This window comes from Sitophilus oryzae, unplaced genomic scaffold, assembly GCF_002938485.1.
Source record: "Sitophilus oryzae breed Bouriz unplaced genomic scaffold, Soryzae_2.0 scaffold_1447_pilon_pilon, whole genome shotgun sequence".
Taxonomy (NCBI): domain Eukaryota; kingdom Metazoa; phylum Arthropoda; class Insecta; order Coleoptera; family Curculionidae; genus Sitophilus; species Sitophilus oryzae.
Window position 1 is genome coordinate 788939 of NW_022146112.1, and position 18794 is coordinate 807732.

At 30.7% G+C, this 18794-nt stretch overlaps 1 protein-coding gene across 1 annotated transcript; it reads left to right on the top strand.

Annotated features, from left to right (window-relative positions):
- Positions 1-4741: 4741 nt before the first annotated feature.
- On the top strand, positions 4742-18504 carry LOC115877362 (eukaryotic translation initiation factor 3 subunit K). The gene is made up of 4 exons (XM_030893508.1): positions 4742-4950; positions 5005-5224; positions 6658-6865; positions 18266-18504. Exons 1-4 carry the CDS (start codon positions 4889-4891, stop codon positions 18433-18435), a joined length of 660 nt encoding a protein of 219 aa, XP_030749368.1. The 5' UTR covers positions 4742-4888; the 3' UTR covers positions 18436-18504.
- Positions 18505-18794: the final 290 nt, after the last annotated feature.

Consider the following 18794-nt stretch of genomic DNA (forward strand, 5'->3'; position numbering starts at 1 on the left):
TAGACATATTTTATCGAAGAGTGTATTGATAAGACTAAATTAAACTTTATATTTTATCTTTTTCTCTTTAGAAGGGAGATGGTTTGTGTCCTAGAATACATTACAGTATTTAATATCGTGAACTTTGATATTCTTTTCTTAATTTACTGTAATTTCTTGTTTCCTATAATGCCAAATCTTGACAATATGGTGAAGCTTGAGTTTTAATCTTATTAGTTTTATACCTGTGTTTATACAAGACCAAATTAAGACTTTTTAGTTTGTGATTAATATTAAGATCTTTCTTATAATATTTGAATGTCTTAATCTTAATACTATATTATGCTTTGTATGGAAAATAAATGTTAAAATATCTTAATTTTGCATATCCTATTCCATCCTTCCATAGTTTATAAATCATATATGCTAAGAAAATCACATAAATTAGTTTTAAGAATAGAGAAATCTTAAGGTAGCAGAAAAATTAATGCAGTATATGTATAAGCAGAATTAAACAAAAGGTAACTGTTAATGTTGCTGAAGCTGATTCTACAATTTTAATTACGGAGGCTAAAAGGCCTTTTAAGTAGTAGTTTTGATGGAATGTTAAAAAAACCTATTATGAATATGACATGGAGCTACAGCATTTAAAAATTTAAAAATAGGGAAAAACTTGGACATATCCTTTTTAATTTCCCGAATTTTTAATAAAGCACTTTTTAAACGTAGCATAATAATCTAGAGCAATTAGATTAATTATAGGAATCTAGAGTTTTATTTATATTTAATTTTATTGACAATGAAAATACATAATAAGCGTTCACGTGTTGTGCGAAATATTAAAATAATAATATAAATAATATACCGCGTACTATGATTGAAAAAAATAGCGTCAGCGATGACTATGAAATGAAGATAGCTGTCATTTTATATGGGAAATGTCCTCAATCGTCATTTCCCAGCCAACTGGACGCCGTTCGATCATACGGTATATATTGACAAAAAAAAAACTGAAAAGCACATATTTGTTTTCTACTGAAAATAATTCCAAAATAACTTGCAATTTAGCAACATCAAAGATGTGCGCATGCGTAGTGTCTGTGACTATATGCAGCAAAAACTCGTTTCAAGGTCAGCCACCGGATCCACACCATTACCCTTTTTTTTTATTTAAAGCATTTATCCACCTCTGTCTACCAATGACTATTAATTTTTAAAGCACAGTGAAAAGGTAAATACATTTACTGTCCTCCATTCTCCATTCACTCAGTTGTGCAGCTCTGAACTGTTCAAGAACGCGTTCCGCGCCATATGGAGGCACCAGGCTATCGCGCACAGCCAGTGCCTTCTATTAAAAGATCAGCCTAGGGGCGAGATTTATGACGTCACGCTAGTTAGATATAATGGATTAATAAATATGTTGTAGAATACATGGAAAACATAATTATTCCTCGGATTTTTGGTTTGTATTTTAAAAATGATATAGTTTAAATTAAATATACATAATATACAGTTAATAACTACAACATATATACCTATTTATAGTAATAAATACTTTGGCAAATAAACTATGAACCATACAAATGCAGCAAATGTTTTACAATGTACAAATAATGTATAGGTACATAAGATAATGGGTAAAATGTAAATATATTTTAAATTTTGGGGTTTGAAAATCGATCTAGTTTAACAAAAAAACATTTAATATCTACTAATAGTGATGTATTATTATTTGCATTCACAAAATTTATATGTATATTTTGCAAGTATCAATGTTCGAAAAATTATATTTACAAATAATACAATATTATCTAAAAAAGGCGTCAGCGATGGCTATGAAATGAAGATCGCTGGCATTTTATATGTTAAATTATTCTAAAATTTTTGATTTTCTTGGGATTTTTAGGTTCGGGAAAAACGCTGATTAAGTTTTCATTTGGGTTTCATTATTTTTATTTGGTATAAAAAAACGTTTCGGCTAACTATAGCCTTCACAGTGTTGTGTAATATGAGAAAAATAGTGTCGAATATAATCCAAAAAATTACATATACAATATAATTCACACCTCATAATGTTTACTGCAATTAATAAACTAATATAAACTTATCAAAAGATGACCACATATTTTTAAAAATTATTATCCTTAACACTAAAATTATCTACATTGACTATGTAGTACGCAGTAAACATTATGTGGCGTGGTGTGAATATTTTATATGCTATTTTTTGGATTATATTCGACACTATTTTTTTCATATGACACAACACTGATGGAGGCTATAATGTTAGCCGAACCGTTTTTTTTAAACCAAATAAAAAATAATGAAAACCAAATGAAAATCAATCAACGTTTTTCCCGAACCTAAATTCCAAGAAAATCAAAAAATTTAGAATATTTAGAATCAAGGTTCAAGAATATCAAATTTTCCAAGATTGTAAAATTCTAGTTAATTATTTTATGTGTACAGTTATTTAGGAATGTCATCGATGTTCATTTCCAAAACCAACTAGACGCCGATTTTTTTCGATGATACGGTATAATTCTTACGTAAAATGTAAATAACATTAGACCAATTAAAACAAAGAAATATGAATTTCTTAGTATTTTTAGTAACACCTTTATTCTTAAAACTTAATTTTGTATTATGCAAATATACCAATTTTATTGTTATTTTATTCATATTGTATTCAGCCATCACTTAAATATTTGATATTAATTTGGTATTATAAATAATCAATACTATTCATTAAAAATTACTGAACAAATATATGTTATGCTTAACATACATTATATATTATCAAACAAAAACACATTCTTCTCTTAAACTGTATCAGTCTTGTCTTTACAAAAATCTTTTTTAAAATTTGAACTCAAAATAATAATCTTTTTCATGATCTCTAATACACATATTCTTTATTTTTCCCTAGATCATAATACCTACTTACGTGTTTGAATCTATCGAAGCTGAACCAGCAACACTTGGAGTGGAGATTCCACAATATGAATAAAATAAACATAATTGTCCAGTTTTCATTAATACCATCATGGGAGAATATTATTTTTAAATTTATTAAAGATATTTTCAATAAAATTTCTCTTGATTTATAACTCGTACCCACTTTTCTTGCTCTTCCGGACACTTTAGGCTGCCTAGTATAATAACTATCCTTTCCACCAGGAACACAACAAAGATGAGGCATAGCACCAAAAACACACTCCACTTAAGCTTTATTGATGAATTGTTAGAGTCTTAAAAAACACACACAAAAATCACGATAAGTAAAAAATGTATGGGCACTTTTAGGTTAAATCACTTACACAACGTGTAATTTTTAAAATTTCTATTTTTTATGCGAAACCGAGAGTGACCATATATCTGGTAGTAGTTTATGTCACTTCAACACCAAAATAATTAGTTTTTTGCACTACAATAATAAATAATACAAAAAATCAAAGAGTTAAAACCAAAAATCAACCGACAAAATATGAAACGGAATCTAACCCAATATCTAAGTATGTACAGCTGATGAAGTAAACAAAAGTCCGCCCGCAGGCTGATCTTTTAATAGAAGGCACTGGCACAGCTCCTTTGAGAACTGTTCTCGAGTAACCCAGGGCGTAAAGCTCAGCAGCTGGAACTTGAAATTCGCGAATGAAGGACAGCAATTGTGCGCGTTCAGGGAAAACAGCGGCTGACTGACCGCTGAGACTTTTGCTAAGCGGCTGACTGTTTTTGTGTGTAAAATAGACCGTTTAGGGAACCGCTTGGCTTTAATCAAGCCACTCAGCCACCGACCGTCCATAAACGCGCTCAATGGGCGCGTTCAGCGATGGACACAAATACAGTCAATCGCTGAGCAAAAGTCTCAGCGGTCACTCAGCCGCTGTGTTCCCCAAACACGCACATTTTCTTTTATAGAAAAAGTTTTGATGATACGATAAAAATCGTATCAATAAAGATTTTGATGTATCTTTGATGTATTTTGATACAGATACGTACAGAGGATATGTGTGTACTTCATACATATATTCCTGCCTTTGTTTAAAAATTGTTCATTGAAATATAAATATAAAGTATTTCCATGCCAGAAAATTTGTATTTTTGTTAAATCGTATTCAAAAAATCTTTTTATACCTATATGATAAATCCATATACATATTAGTTAGTTAATATATATATATATATATGGATAAATCCGATAAATCTACGCAACCTGGACATAAATGCACACATAAATGTGTCAATGAGCGCGTTCAGAAAACACAGCGGCTAACCGACCGCTGAGCAGGGTTCGGAAGTAGTTAATTAAGACGTAATTTACCTGATTAACTACGTGTAGTTTTTCTTAAAAAACTACGTCTTTTCCCGTTCATTAACTACATGAAAACTACGTTAATAAACTATGTATTGATATTACGAATAATTTTCCTTTGTATGAGGTGTAATAGAGATAATATGATGTAAATATTATATTCAAAGCCATATTTCTTCTGTTTTCTTAAATACATTATGTGTTTTTAAAGCTTCAATAACCTCACCTCAAACCTTTGACATTTGAAAGTTACATCAGAGGTTACATATAGGTTACATAAACTACACCCTCTACATAAACTAATAAACTACATTAACTATATGTAATGTAGTTTATGTAGTTTTTAAAAGTAGCATTTAGTTTTCCGAACCCTGGTCGCAGACCTAAAGACCGAACCTAGTGATTGTGGAATTTTGTGGAATTTGGGTATGTTCGCCGTGGAATATAATTTTGGACCATTGGCAACGCTGATTCTGTGTTGTTAACCTTGTGTAGTTTGTGTGGTGGATTTTGTAAATTTTGTACCAGAAAATCAAAAAAGGTATCTGAAGTATTATAAAGGTATTTAAAAACCCTTTCTTGGAAACAGATATCATGACAGAAATGACTGAAACAATGAAGCAGAGGGTTGCAACTATGTTGAAGGGCATAGAAAGGTACCTACTGTTACATCCATTTTTTATTTGCAAGTAGTATAGCATTATTTTTAGGTACAATCCTGATAATCTGCCTACGTTAGAAAGATATGTTGAAATGCAATCAAAAGAGAATACATATGATCTCGAACCAAACCTCGCTGTTCTGAAGTTATATCAATTTAATCCTCAATATTTTAACATACAGATAACCTGTCAAATTTTACTAAAAGCTCTTACAAATTTACCTCACACTGATTTCATTTTGTGCAAGTGTTTATTAACAGAAAAACAGGTATGTATTTTTCATGGCAATATACATTAGAATTACATTAGAGTTTCGAAGGCAAAGCTCACTTCATTTATCATGAAAATTTCGATCACATGGTACCTACCATACCTGTCATAGTGTTGAATTAATGAAACATGAAGGGTATTACAAAAATTATCACATTTGTCTATCACAGTTGAGAAAAAAAATATTGCATTACCTCCAGAGGGCTGCCACCTTTTTTATTTAAAAAATCGGGTCAACCTTTTTTTTCTAAAATGTAAAATTTTATGTTTAACACGTTAAGCCCCGTGTGGCATTTCACTGGTGCCTCACTTTAGTGTACCCCTGGGACCTCGTGATATCACAATGATGCTACACAGTAAGATTTGATTTTGGACGCCGAGGCATCAAGGCGATTGCACGCTGCTGTGTAAATGTAGTCGGTTTTGAAAATCTGCGGTCCAAAGGGTACATGCATGTTAGCGGGTTGGGAAAATTTTAGAACCTATAAATTTTATCGCATAGTATAACAGACGATCATTTTTTAGCAGTTTTTATCATTAACACGTTGAGTACGGGTGTGAAGTGAAAAAAATCATGTCGAAGGACGGGCCATTTTTCGGTCTATTAAGCCTATTTTCGTTATTTTGTGTGTTTTAACTAAGAAAAAATAAAATTTTTGAAGTCCAGCTAAACTTTTCTATTACTATAGATGGCTAAGAGAGAGCTCCTATGTTTGTAGCATTATAGCGAGGTGTATCATGAAACCACGCCGTCCTTACTAATTTTCTGACTGTGGTATGACATCCATGCCTCACCGTCTCAAAACAGACATGCAGTGAGGCATCCGTTAAATGCCACACCATGCTCAACATGTTAAAAATACAGTACAACTAAAAACTAATTAGGATAAATATATTTTAAACATTTTTGGTAGCCGAATGCACTTCAAAAAAGCAAGAAATAGAGACACTAGTTTTACAAACGGAACACAGATCGAAAAATAACGGCGTCCAGTTGGCTTGGAAATGACGATCGATGACATTCCCCATATAATTTTACATATAAAATGATAACACAATCTTCATTTCATAATCATCACTGACGACGTTTTTTTTTTCGATCATATAGTGTAACTTTGCCTGAAGAGTCACATGAGACGTATGCGATTCATGTCGCCATATGGTAGAAGAAAAACGGCGTCCAGTAAGCTTGAAAATGATGATTGATTCTACATATAAAATGACAGCGATCTTCATTTCATAGCCATTGGGTATTGGAAAAGCACAGCCTCCCAGACAAAAAAAAATATTTTTGTATTGCGGTCGTTAACGTGTTAAATTGCTATAAGGTGCAAATTAATTTTGCAAAACGTCAACAAATCAAACAGAATGACTGAAGTTTTTTCAATATGGTACATAATGGAATAAAAAACAGTTATTAATATTTTTTAGCTAGGAGAAGATCCTATTAATCAAGTAATATACTTGGCAGATATTTTGGAACAATGTGATTTTCAGTTGTTCTGGGCTAGAATTAGAACTATACCAGAACTTACTCAAAAAATATCTGGTTTTCTAGATTCTATAAGGAAGTTTGTTTGCCATGTTGTTGGGATTACTTTTCAAACAATTGAGAAAAATCATTTATCACAGCTCCTAGGTAAGTGTTTAAATATTTGTTAACAATTAGTAGTTAGTATTAGTTAGTAAAAGACTGGCTTCGGAACAATAAATTGACTCTAAATTTTGCAAAAACAAATTATATAGCTTTTTCACTAACAAAAGCAGCCCGACCTACATTTGATAGTATTTTAATAGGCAGTCATTGCCTGCGGGAAACCCCTCAGACTAAGTATCTTGGCATCATTGTAGACCAACACATTAAATGGCAACCTCATACCGACTATTTATGTAGTAAAATTGAAATTAATTCATAAGTTTTACTTGATGAGGGAATTTCTAGACAAAAGAACATTACTAACTGTTTATAAAATATTCGTTGAATCAATTCTTAGATATGGTATTTTGGTGTGGGGCGGAGCTTATGAAAATGCCTTATATAAATTAAACATTGTCCAGAAGTATATCTTGAAAATAATTTTAAAGAAAAATAAATTATATCCCTCAAAATTATTGTTTACTCCAGAAATATGTAGTATAAGAACACTTTATATGTTAACAATATGCTCCTATATTCATATTAACAAAAAAAATTTGAATCGCATTAATCACAATTATATAACTCGGGCTAATTTAAATAATAATCTGCAATTACCAGTGAGCAGCAACAACTTAAATTTGAAATACCTGAGTTATATCGGCCCTAAACTTTATAATATGCTTCCAACGAATATTAGAAACACCGCTAAAGAAAAAACATTTAAAAATTTATGCAAAGAGTTTGTTTATGAAAATTGTAAGCAGTTGGAGGGTTTCTTCTGGAAATATTTTTTTTTTCCTTCTTGGTAATTGTTGGGTTCTTTGTGTTTGATTGCTTGGACTGTTTGATATTGCTCGAATGTTTTAAAATATAAGTAATACTGTTATAATTATTACATTTTGCACATACAGCTATTAGTTAGCTAGGTGCTACTTGAGCTAGTAGTGTAATAATGAATGTAAAAAAGTATTTTCAAACAAATGAGACTAGATTCGCGTTCTTAATATTGTGTTAAATATCAAAATATTTACAAAGCAAATCAAAATTGAAATCTACAATACTTCAAAATCTCATTCTCTGACAAAAAAAATAGTTAGGTGATGTGTGGATGGTATCATTATTTTAATAAGAAACAATTTTTGGTGATTATTATACTAAACTATGCTGTCAGATACTTATGTAAATATTACCATTTCTGTATATCATTATTGTATATTGTATTTTTGTGAATATTGCATTGTTTGAAATAATATTGTAATATCTGTTTATATAATTCCAAGGATGAATAAAGATATTATTATTATTATAATTGTTAACAAAATTAACAATTAATTTGTTAAATTTTTTATTCAAATTTATTATTACTTTCTCTTATTTTCCGAATTAAAGTACACTATGTTTTATATAAAAACTTTATTTTACATAAGAATATGTATGAAATGTGTGGATCACTTTTTGGAAAACGAGTTGAGAGTGATTTTTGCAGGAGAAATGGAAATCCGATATCTCTTGATGCTTTCGACACTCATGAACTGTTCCTTTGCTAGGCGAATATTTCATGAACTTGTTATCATTGTTATTAAAGTGATTCAGTAATAGTTTAAAACAACTTTCTGTGTTTCTACCATAGACTTAAAATAAAATATAGACTACACTATTTACATCTAAACGCGGTCAAACAATCTTTTTTGTACACATGTTTACTTCTGGGTACAGTCGACCGAGCCTTCCTCATCCAGCCTATGTTGTCAGGTCTTTAATATTATCAATATTTTTTTTCTTGTTATATACATATATTGAGATATTAATAGAGCATTTTAATAAAGTAGGTTTTAATATTCCATAGATGTATTAAATAGTCCTTATACTACTAAATTATAAGTCGGATACTATTTAAAAAGGACAAGTTCTTTACAATATGGCAACACCGATCAGAGGCGAGGTCGCCTATTCATTCATTTATTACCCTGTAGTACGCGTCGCACGTGTGCGGTAAAGCTTTGTTGCCGCTATGTCCCCGGCTGTATTAACGCATTTTCTTAGCTTGTAGTCCTTAAGTGTTTATTTTATTTACTTTTTCTGTTCAAGAACTATAAAATATGGTTCGCCAGTGCCATATTTGCAAAAAATTTGACTTAAATAATCCATTTAAGTCTTGAAACGACTTTCGATCGGTAGGCATCTCTCAATTTACCAAATGGGAGTCAGTGGCGTTGTTGTAGAGAGGCGCTTATTTAGATAATATTTTAGTAAAATGTAAAATCTGAATTTTTTTCTCTTACATAATCATTTATGTAAAGGTTTTTGTAACAAAATCATAATTATAATCCTGTTAATAATTAATAATGTTTTTATTAAAAATATATTCCGGTTTATTCTAAAATTGTCTTCAGAATCTAAAATAACATACAAGAATTTTAAAATGATATTACATTATGAAAAAATATTTTTTAATATACCGGGTTCGTCTCAAAAGTGGCTCACCCCCTATAACTTTTTTATTTTTTCAGATAAAAAAAAACAGATTTGCATGTTAGTAGGTATATGATATAAATTAGGATTGATTGACGTATTCAATTGTTTTTGGTCTCTTCCTGTTTCACCGGAAATTATTACATCTTTTGATTTTAAAGGGACCCTCGGTATATTGCTTCGATAAAAAATGACACTCTGAATACAATGACATATCATATGTCAACTTTTGACATTGTCGCTTAAAAACAAATCGTATTTTAAATTTCAATCCAGGGTGCCATGGTGTTGTTAAAAACACTAAGTTTTAATCAAGGAGCATGGGTTTCGTGTCCTGTCTAGGCCGGTTAAAAGATGTACAAATCGTATTTTTAATCATATGTCATTTTTTTCAAATGGAACAAGGATGACTCATTAGCATATTTGGAAAAAGCATTTTTTTTATGAATATATTGATACCACACACTTGGTATTTCGAGTCAAATTGTCGTTATGAACCGCGTGTTACAATTACAATTAAACCATATGCGAATTTTTCACATTTCCTGTGAAACAGGAAGTGACCAAAAACAATTGAATGCGTCAATCAATCCTAATTTATGTCATATACTAACATACTAAATCTTGTTTTTATATTTGACAAAATAAAAAAATTATGGGGACGAGCCACTTTTGGGACGCACCCGGTATAATAAAGACAGTACCGAGTTAAATAAATGTAGTTTTCATTTTATCCACTTCCTATCACTTTCTTTGCTTTAATGGAACAGATTTATGTTTTCTCTAATTTACATAATAAGATATCACTTAACCAGAAAAAAAATTACAACAATCATAATTTTTTTTTCTCTCCCTGTCGCCGATTCTATTATATCTGTAGAATAGGTCCTGTTTTGATTAATATTAGGGGTTGTAAACGTTTGACTAAAATTATTGATTTATTATCAATTTCAAAAATTACGTAATTTCGATTATATAATTTCTTCTATAACATGTATTTTATTATTTTTATCCTTTTTGATTGACGTTTTTCCTAAACTTTTATTTAAAAAAACCTCTCTTAAATCTTAATAAAATATAAAAAAAGTTTAAATACGATATATTTTTAATTTAATTATAGCTTCATTAAAATAAAAAAAAATACCCGGCTATGATACGGAGAGTTCAGGTGTACTTGAGAAACGAAAGACAGTGTTGCGTTTCTCGTCAGAGTCGTCAGGGAACGACCGTTACGACAGAGACAACCTATCTATCGCTCGTGTCGCACTCGTTATAACTTAAAACAATAACACAGCAATAACAAGACATTGTCTGACCGCATGTTCCAGCTATTTATGAATGAGATGCTCAGTCTATATTTTATTTTAAGTCTATGGTTTCTACCCACAAATAAGCGCGTGCTTTCTTTGTTTTCTTTTTGTTAGTGACATTTTTAATAAGCGATCGTCATATGTCATATTCCTCCTCCTCCAGTAAAAGAAGCGTTAAACTAAAAAAATTCTGGTACCTTTAATACGTTTTTCGAAAAAAGTTATGAAAAAGGAGATATTTGAAAAAAACGAAAAAATCCAAGATGGCGGCGGTTTTTTCAAACTTCCCCCACTGGGACCGAATGGGACTTTTAAGGGGTTAAATAGGAGATCATTATCTATATATTCCCGTTGAGATTGGTTGGTTACTAATTTTTTCCACCTTTACATATAATACTCGGCTACGTTTACTGGCCTACTATGTATGCTACGAGTACCAGACTATAACTACTGAAAATGCAACTAAACTTACGTTTACGCGCATTACACGATGCACAAAACACATACACAAGCAGAAGTGCGAGCGCCTTGCTAAATATTGGAAAGTGAAATTGACGTTTAAATTTGACACTGTTGACAAGTCTACTGCTACTAGCGCCCCCAATATCGCTTGTAGGAACTACGGACTAGATTGTCACACATGGCGGGAAGTTTAAAAAAATAAAAATTTTTAATTCTTCATTTATTTTTAATCATGACATAGATAAAAACTCAAAAAATACACCATTTTTTAAAAATATGTTTAATATCAATATCAAATATACAACAGAAATGAATTTCACCAAAATAAATTTATAAAATTAAAAGAATAATGTTACAAGTAGATCAAGAGACTGAAAACTGAAAAAAATGGCGTCATAGATGGCTTAGAAATGAAGATATATATATATCATAATTTTGAAAGTAAAATTATATAGGAAATGTCATCGATCATCATTTTTAAGCTAACTGGACAATTATTTCAAACATACAAGCTGAGTTCATTCATAGTGCTCTTAGAAATCTAGATAAACAAAGAATAATAAATTAAAAGTATTCCAGGGGAAAAGAGAGTAAAAAACTTGTATCGTCTCTGATATCTGTCAGGGTATTGTTGAAAGTGTCATCTTTTTGCTCAAAGTTTTCAGGTCGATTAAAAAGATGACATTTACAACAATACTTTGCCGTAACTTTCACAAATATCAGAGAGAGAGTACAGGTATTGCCTCTCTTTTCCTCTGGGATGCTTTATATCTGTTGTTCTTTGTTTATCTATATTTCTCAGAGCATAATACCGAACACGACTACAGTATATAATAATTTCAATATCCTAAGTGGAAAGAAAAAATCACCTTTCTGTTTTGTACTATGGTCCCTTTCTTCCGATGGCTCATCTCGTTGATATTTAGGAAGGTATCATCGGTCCTGGGATGAAGAAATATAAAATTCAATTTGATTTGATGATCCTTTTCTGTCACCTAAATCAGGAGAATGACAATGAGCATGTTAAGATGAAAAAAAAACTTATTTATCAACACTTACCTACACGTTAGTCCAAAGAATTTTATCAAAAACCTATATTTGCCTAAATAATTTATGTATTAAATTTACAAAGCAAACTGCAGCGTGTAAACAAAAGAAATAAAATGGCGACAAGTCAACGTCAACAAGGAGAAAAGTGGTGTTCGAATAACAAATTATGGGTCACCAAAAATTGTTTTTGTCTCCTTTCAACGCACACTTTAGAAAGAAAAAGAGATGAACTGTTATACTGAAAGAATGTCAAGGTTTTATCTGTCACTTTTGTCAATAATTTATCGGTAAGGAAGATTCCTAGAAAATCGCTTGTAGTCAAGTTTTCAACCATTGGCAGTTCTCCCATAAGAAGTGTCATCCACCTGGACACGATGCTTAAAGACGTATAAACGTTGTGTGCTGCGTCAGTAGGTGCTAGACATAGCTCACAACATAATAATTACAGACCATAGTAAATGAGGGTTTTTTGCCTTTTAATGATGCGATTTTTTCTATTAAAGATACCAGAATTTCTATAATAAAAATTCATAGGTTCAGTAATGTTTTTCTACAGAACTATATATAGACTTTAAATGTGTTAAATGTGTACCAAATTTACATCCCAGTGATAACGAAAGCAGACTAGCATTTTGTAGTTGGTTTCAGAATTGTTGAAGTCATTCGGAAAACCACTTGCAAAATTTTAGCCTGCCTTGGTGGGACTTAAATTTTATATTTTTTTTTTAATAATTCTGCATCCATATGGATCGCATACACACTCCTCACTTATTTAACGGTTACAAGTTTCTTGATCTTTTATTTGGATCTGAGCTAAGACCTAAGACGTTACCTTACATTAATTTTATGATCATTGCTCCATTTTAAACATAGCCCTCTTAGCCTTTAAATATAACAGTATCTGCTTAAATTTCTAGAAATGCTAATAAAGTAATGCACACAAGGTAAAAAAAATGCATTATTTAACCCTTTTTTTATTCGACGTCAAATTTTAGTTATTGTCTACTCCACCCAGTTTCTGTTTGTAGAATTATTGCATAAGTGCATTACAAATGTAATAAACTCTGATTAACAGCGTCTTAAATAAAAGCTGCTCAAAATTATTTTCAGTGCAGTTTATTAAGATAACACAATAGAGAGCAAAATTATCTGGTTAAACTAAATTAAATAAAATGATAATAACTTTTTAAACTAGGCTGTATATGTTAGAAAGTTAAAAAGTGCATTTTTTTATCTTGTTTATGAAAATAATATGCAGGTTGTTCCATTTAAAAAAAAACTTAAGTTTGAGTCATATTTCGGAAATGACAGCTCCCAGGGAAAACTAGTTATGCTGCTGATTTCGATGTAAACATTTATTTAATTCTGTTTTTAGTATTTGTTCTTATAGCGGCAACATAGATACATTATCTGTAAAAAATTTCAACTGTCTAGCTATAACGGTTCATAAGATAGACCTTTGTGACGGACGGATAGCGATGTCTTAGTAAAAGGGTTCCCGCCGTTTTTACCCTTTGGGTACGGAACCCTAAAAACCAAGGGGGCTGGGCCAAATCTGTTTGTAGCATCTTTATTTTTATAAAAAGAACAGTGATGTAAAAATGGAATCTTTTTATCTCTACTCATAAACGAGTAATCCCATAAAACAAACGAAAATGGCACGACACCCTGTACATTTTGGACTCTTGTAATTTTACACATCTACTACAATTTTTGCACCTATCGTTTTCACAGTTATAGTATATTAACATAAACAAGGATGTCCAAAGATTACGATATTAGATATTAATAGATCAAAATTGAAGGGTCCAGGGGAAAAACTTGATAAGCGCCAATTTCTTAATTTTAGAATTTTACAATATTATGTAGGTCTAACTGCTCCCTACAAAATGTATAAACTCTGCAGGGCAATAAGTTGTTAAATCCTATGATATCCTATAATCCCGAGTATAATCCTATGATAGGTCCAGCAATAGTGTGTCAGGCATCTGTAGCTCCTAGTTCCTAAAATAAAAAACTTGTGAATTTTGTTTAAGTGCAAAACTAAAGTATGTTCGAGGATGTATTTCAGGAAAATATTTTAACTTTTACAGGATGGCTCAAAAAAGTATATTTTATTGCATTTTTGGTTTCCTTTCAGATAATTTAACATAATTCTAAGATACGAGTAAATCTATTTCGATAGTTCCAGAGATATTAATAGTTAAATAAAAAATATATATATATTTTTAGCCTTTCTTAAAAAAATATTAAAAATACAAAAACTGTTCTGAAATCAAAATTAAATTAGATATTTACTTTAGATGGTCTGTACTTACTTTGCTATAGATATGGTAATCGTAAATCATACAGGATGTTCAAAATTCTACGCCAAACTTTCTAAAATATAAATTAGTTTTTCTTCGTTTTTTTTAAATATAACACCCTGTATATTATCTTTTAAGTAGATGGAGAATTAAAAAATGAACATTTTTTGTATTTAGACTTTTTCAAAATTTTTAACGGTTTTGCAGATGTTGGCGGTTTTATATTTAATATATTTTTCACAGTAAATTTTTATCAAAGCCGCCCATATACAGTTCGTCTGCTGGATCTGTGTCTATGAAAGGAATGCGGACAAAAAACATTTAAATAAACAGCAATATATTTTATACGTCGACTTGACGAGTACGTCAACGCAAATCGCTCCGCCCACTCATTTTATTGGCTACTTGCAAATTTGTCGAATTTTTATTGATGGGACGCGTCGTCTAATTTTTTACGAAAAACATCGAGAGAATATCGTTTCCCCTCTCACAGATACCCCGTAGCCACAGAACGGACAGAGGTACTGTATTTTCCCTCGTATTTTACAATTTAGAGAGCCATATGAAATAGTACTGCGTATATCTGCGAAACCATTAAAAATTTTGAAATAATTTAAATACAAAAAATGTTCATTTTTTAATTCTCCATCTCATAAACATAATATACCATAGACTTAAAATAAAATATAGACTACACTATTTACATCTCAACGCGGACAAACAACCTTTTTTGTACACATGTTTACTTCTGGGTACAGTCGACCGAGCCTTCCTCATCCAGCCTATGTTGTCACGTCTTTAATATTATCAATATTTTTTTTCTTGTTATACACATATATTGAGATATTAATACTACAGTTTAATAAAGTAGGTTTTAATATTCCATAGATGTATTAAATAGTCCTTATACTACTAAATTATAAGTCGGATACTGTTTAATAAGGATAAGTTCTTTACAATATGACAACACCGATTAGAGGCGAGGGAGCCTATTCATTCATTTATTACCTTGTAGTACGTGTCGCACGTGTGCGGTAAAGCTTTGTTGCCGCTATCTCCCCGGCTGTATTAACGCATTTTCTTAGCTTGTAGTCCTTAAGTGTTTATTTTATTGACTTTTTCTGTTCAAAAACTATAAAATATGGTTCGCCAGTGCCAAATTTTCAAGAAATTTGACTTAAATAATCCATTTAAGTCTTGAAACGACTTTTGACCGGTAGGCAACTCTCAATTTACCCATTGGGAGTCAGTGGCGTTGTTGTAGAAAGGCGCTTATTTAGATAATATTTTAGTAAAATGTAAAATCTGAATTTTTTTCTTTTACATTACATTATTTACTTACTTACATTGTAACAAAATCATAATTATAACCCTGTTAATAATTAATAATGTTTTTATTAAAATATATTCCGGTTTATTCTAAAATTATCTTCAGAATCTAAAATAACATACAAGAATTTTAAAATGATATTACATTATGAAACAATGTTTTTAATATACCGGGTCGTCTCAAAAAGTGGCTCACCCCTATAACTTTTTTTTATTTTTTCAGATAAAAAACAGATTTGTATGTTAGTAGGTATATGACATAAATTAGGATTTATTGACGTATTCAATTGTTTTTGGTCTCTTCCTGTTTCACCGAAATGATTACATCTTTTGATTTTTAAAGGCACCCTCGGTATATTGCTACTTTATTCGATAAAAAATGACACTCTGAATAGAATGACATATCATATGTCAACTTTTGACATTGTCGTTTAAAAACATATCCTATTTTAAATTTCAATCCAGTTTTTTTCAATCCACTAAGTTTTAATCAAGGAGCCTTGGAAAAATAGTTTTGATCGTCTAATAGATTTCGTGTCTTGTCTAGGCCGGTTAAAAGATGTACAAATCGTATTTTTATTCATAAATATGTCAATTTTTTCTAATGGAACAAGGGTGACTCATTAGCATATTTGGAAAAAGCATTTTTTTATGAATATATTGATACCACACACTTGGTATTTCGAGTCAAATTGTCGTTATGAATCGCGTGTTACAATTACAATTAAACCATATGCGAAAATGTCAAAAGTTGACATATGGTATGTCATTCTATTCAGAGCGTCATTTTCTATCGAATAAAGTAGAAATATATCGAGGGTGCCGTTTAAAAATTAAAAGTTATAGTCATTTCCGGTGAAACAGGAAGTGACCAAAAACAATTGAATGCCGTCAATCAATCCTAATTTATTTCATATACTAACATACTAAATCCTGTTTTTTTATTTGAAAATATAAAAAAATTATGGGGATGAGCCACTTTTGAGACGCACCCGGTATAATAAAGACAGTACCGAGTTAAATAAATGTAGTTTTCATTTTATCCACTTCCTATCACCTTCCTTGCTTTAATGGAACAGATATTATGTATTCTCTAATTTACATAATAAGACATCACTTAGCCAGAAAAAAAATTACAACAATCATATTTTTTTTTCTCTCCCTCTCGCCGATTCTATTATATCTATATTTGACTAAAATTAATAATTTATTATTAATTTCAAAAATTACCTAATTTCGATTATAAAATTTCTTCTATAACGTGTATTTTATTATTTTTATCCTTTTTGGACTCTAAATTGTTTTTTCTAAACTTTTATTTAAAAAACCTGTCCTAAATCTTAATAAAATATAAAAAAGTTTAAATACGATATATTTTTAATTTAATTATAGCTTCATTAAAATAAAAAAATTACCCGGCTATGATACGGAGAGTTCAGGTGTATTAGAGAAACGAAAGACAGTGTTGTGTTTCTCGGCAGAGTCGTCAGGGAACGACCGTTACGACAGAGACAGCCTATCTATCGCTCGTGTCGCACTCGTTATAACCTAAAACAATAACACAACAATAACAAGACAGTGTCTGACCGCATGTTCCAGCTATTTATGAATGAGATGCTCAGTCTATATTTTATTTTAAGTCTATGTAATATACAGAGTGTTTGTTGTTACAAAAAAAAAACAAAGAAAAATTATTTTATATTTTAGAAACTTTGGCGTAGAATTTTAAACACCCTGTATGATTTAAGGTTATTATATTTATAGCAATCTAACTAAATCTAAACTCTATCTAATTGTACAAATTTCAAAATGGCGGCCATAACAAAAAAACAGAAAGTTGACTGTTAGAAATATATTTTTCGAAATTTTAATAACTAATAACATTTATTGACAACGTAAAACAAAACCAATAAATAATTGATACTGTCCTATATTATATTTTGACAAGTTTTAAATAAATTGAATCACACTGATCAACTGGAATTTATGACAGCTATATTAATCCACCATCACGGTCGACCTGTTGATATGCTCCTTCCTTAAGGTATGATTTCCTAGCGACGCGACAAGCCGCGCACTGGATCGTTTCCTTATAAAGTGATACATTACTTTTCATTGATATAATAAATACAGGTTTTAGCCACGTATATTCATAAAAACGAACCAGTGTGCGGCGAGACGCGGGTGCCAGACGTCGCTAGGGAATCGCACCTTTAAGGACCTACTTTACCTTTACTACTTACCTTTACCTACTTAGGAGGCGCGGCACGGTGCGGCGTGAATTTTTTCGCCAGAAAAGTTTGTATCTATTTAAATGAAAGCCCGCTCGTTTAAAGGATGCAGGGCGGCGCGCCTTCCTGCGTAAGTGCGCGTGCATACTAAAAACGACGCATCTCCTAAGCGTGCGAGCCTCTTTAATCTTTTTAATGAAAGGTTTAATTAGGTTAATTAAGGCTTTTATTTTATTTTAGGTGATATTGATGATAAAACCTTGCAAATTTGGGTAAAGAAGTATGGTTGGAGGGCAGAGCAAGATAATTTAATATTCGTTGGAAACCAAGATGAGAATATTAAGACTAAGAACATAAGTGAAAAAATTGATTTTGATAGTGTGGGGCACATTATGGCTTCCTGTATCTAAATCCGAAATACAAATGTTTTGTGCTTTATATTCATTTTAATTACAGTAATAAATATGAATTTATAATAAGTGTTTAGAAATTTAAAGCCTCCATTTGTTCTAAATATATCCAGTCAGTTATGTTAAATTAATGAAATAAAAAAATAGTAACCAGTGGCGAATAAATACTTTAGATTAGTGAAGGGACTATTTGAAAACAAATCAAAGTGTTGGTTCTAGTGTGTATCTAGAATGCATTTGATCACAGAATATCTAGCTACGCATAGCCATATCTGTCATTTAAATAGTTATATGTGTACTTTGCCATTTTAAAATCAGTTTTATCTTGGTCACTATAAATACACGATATTATAATTTTA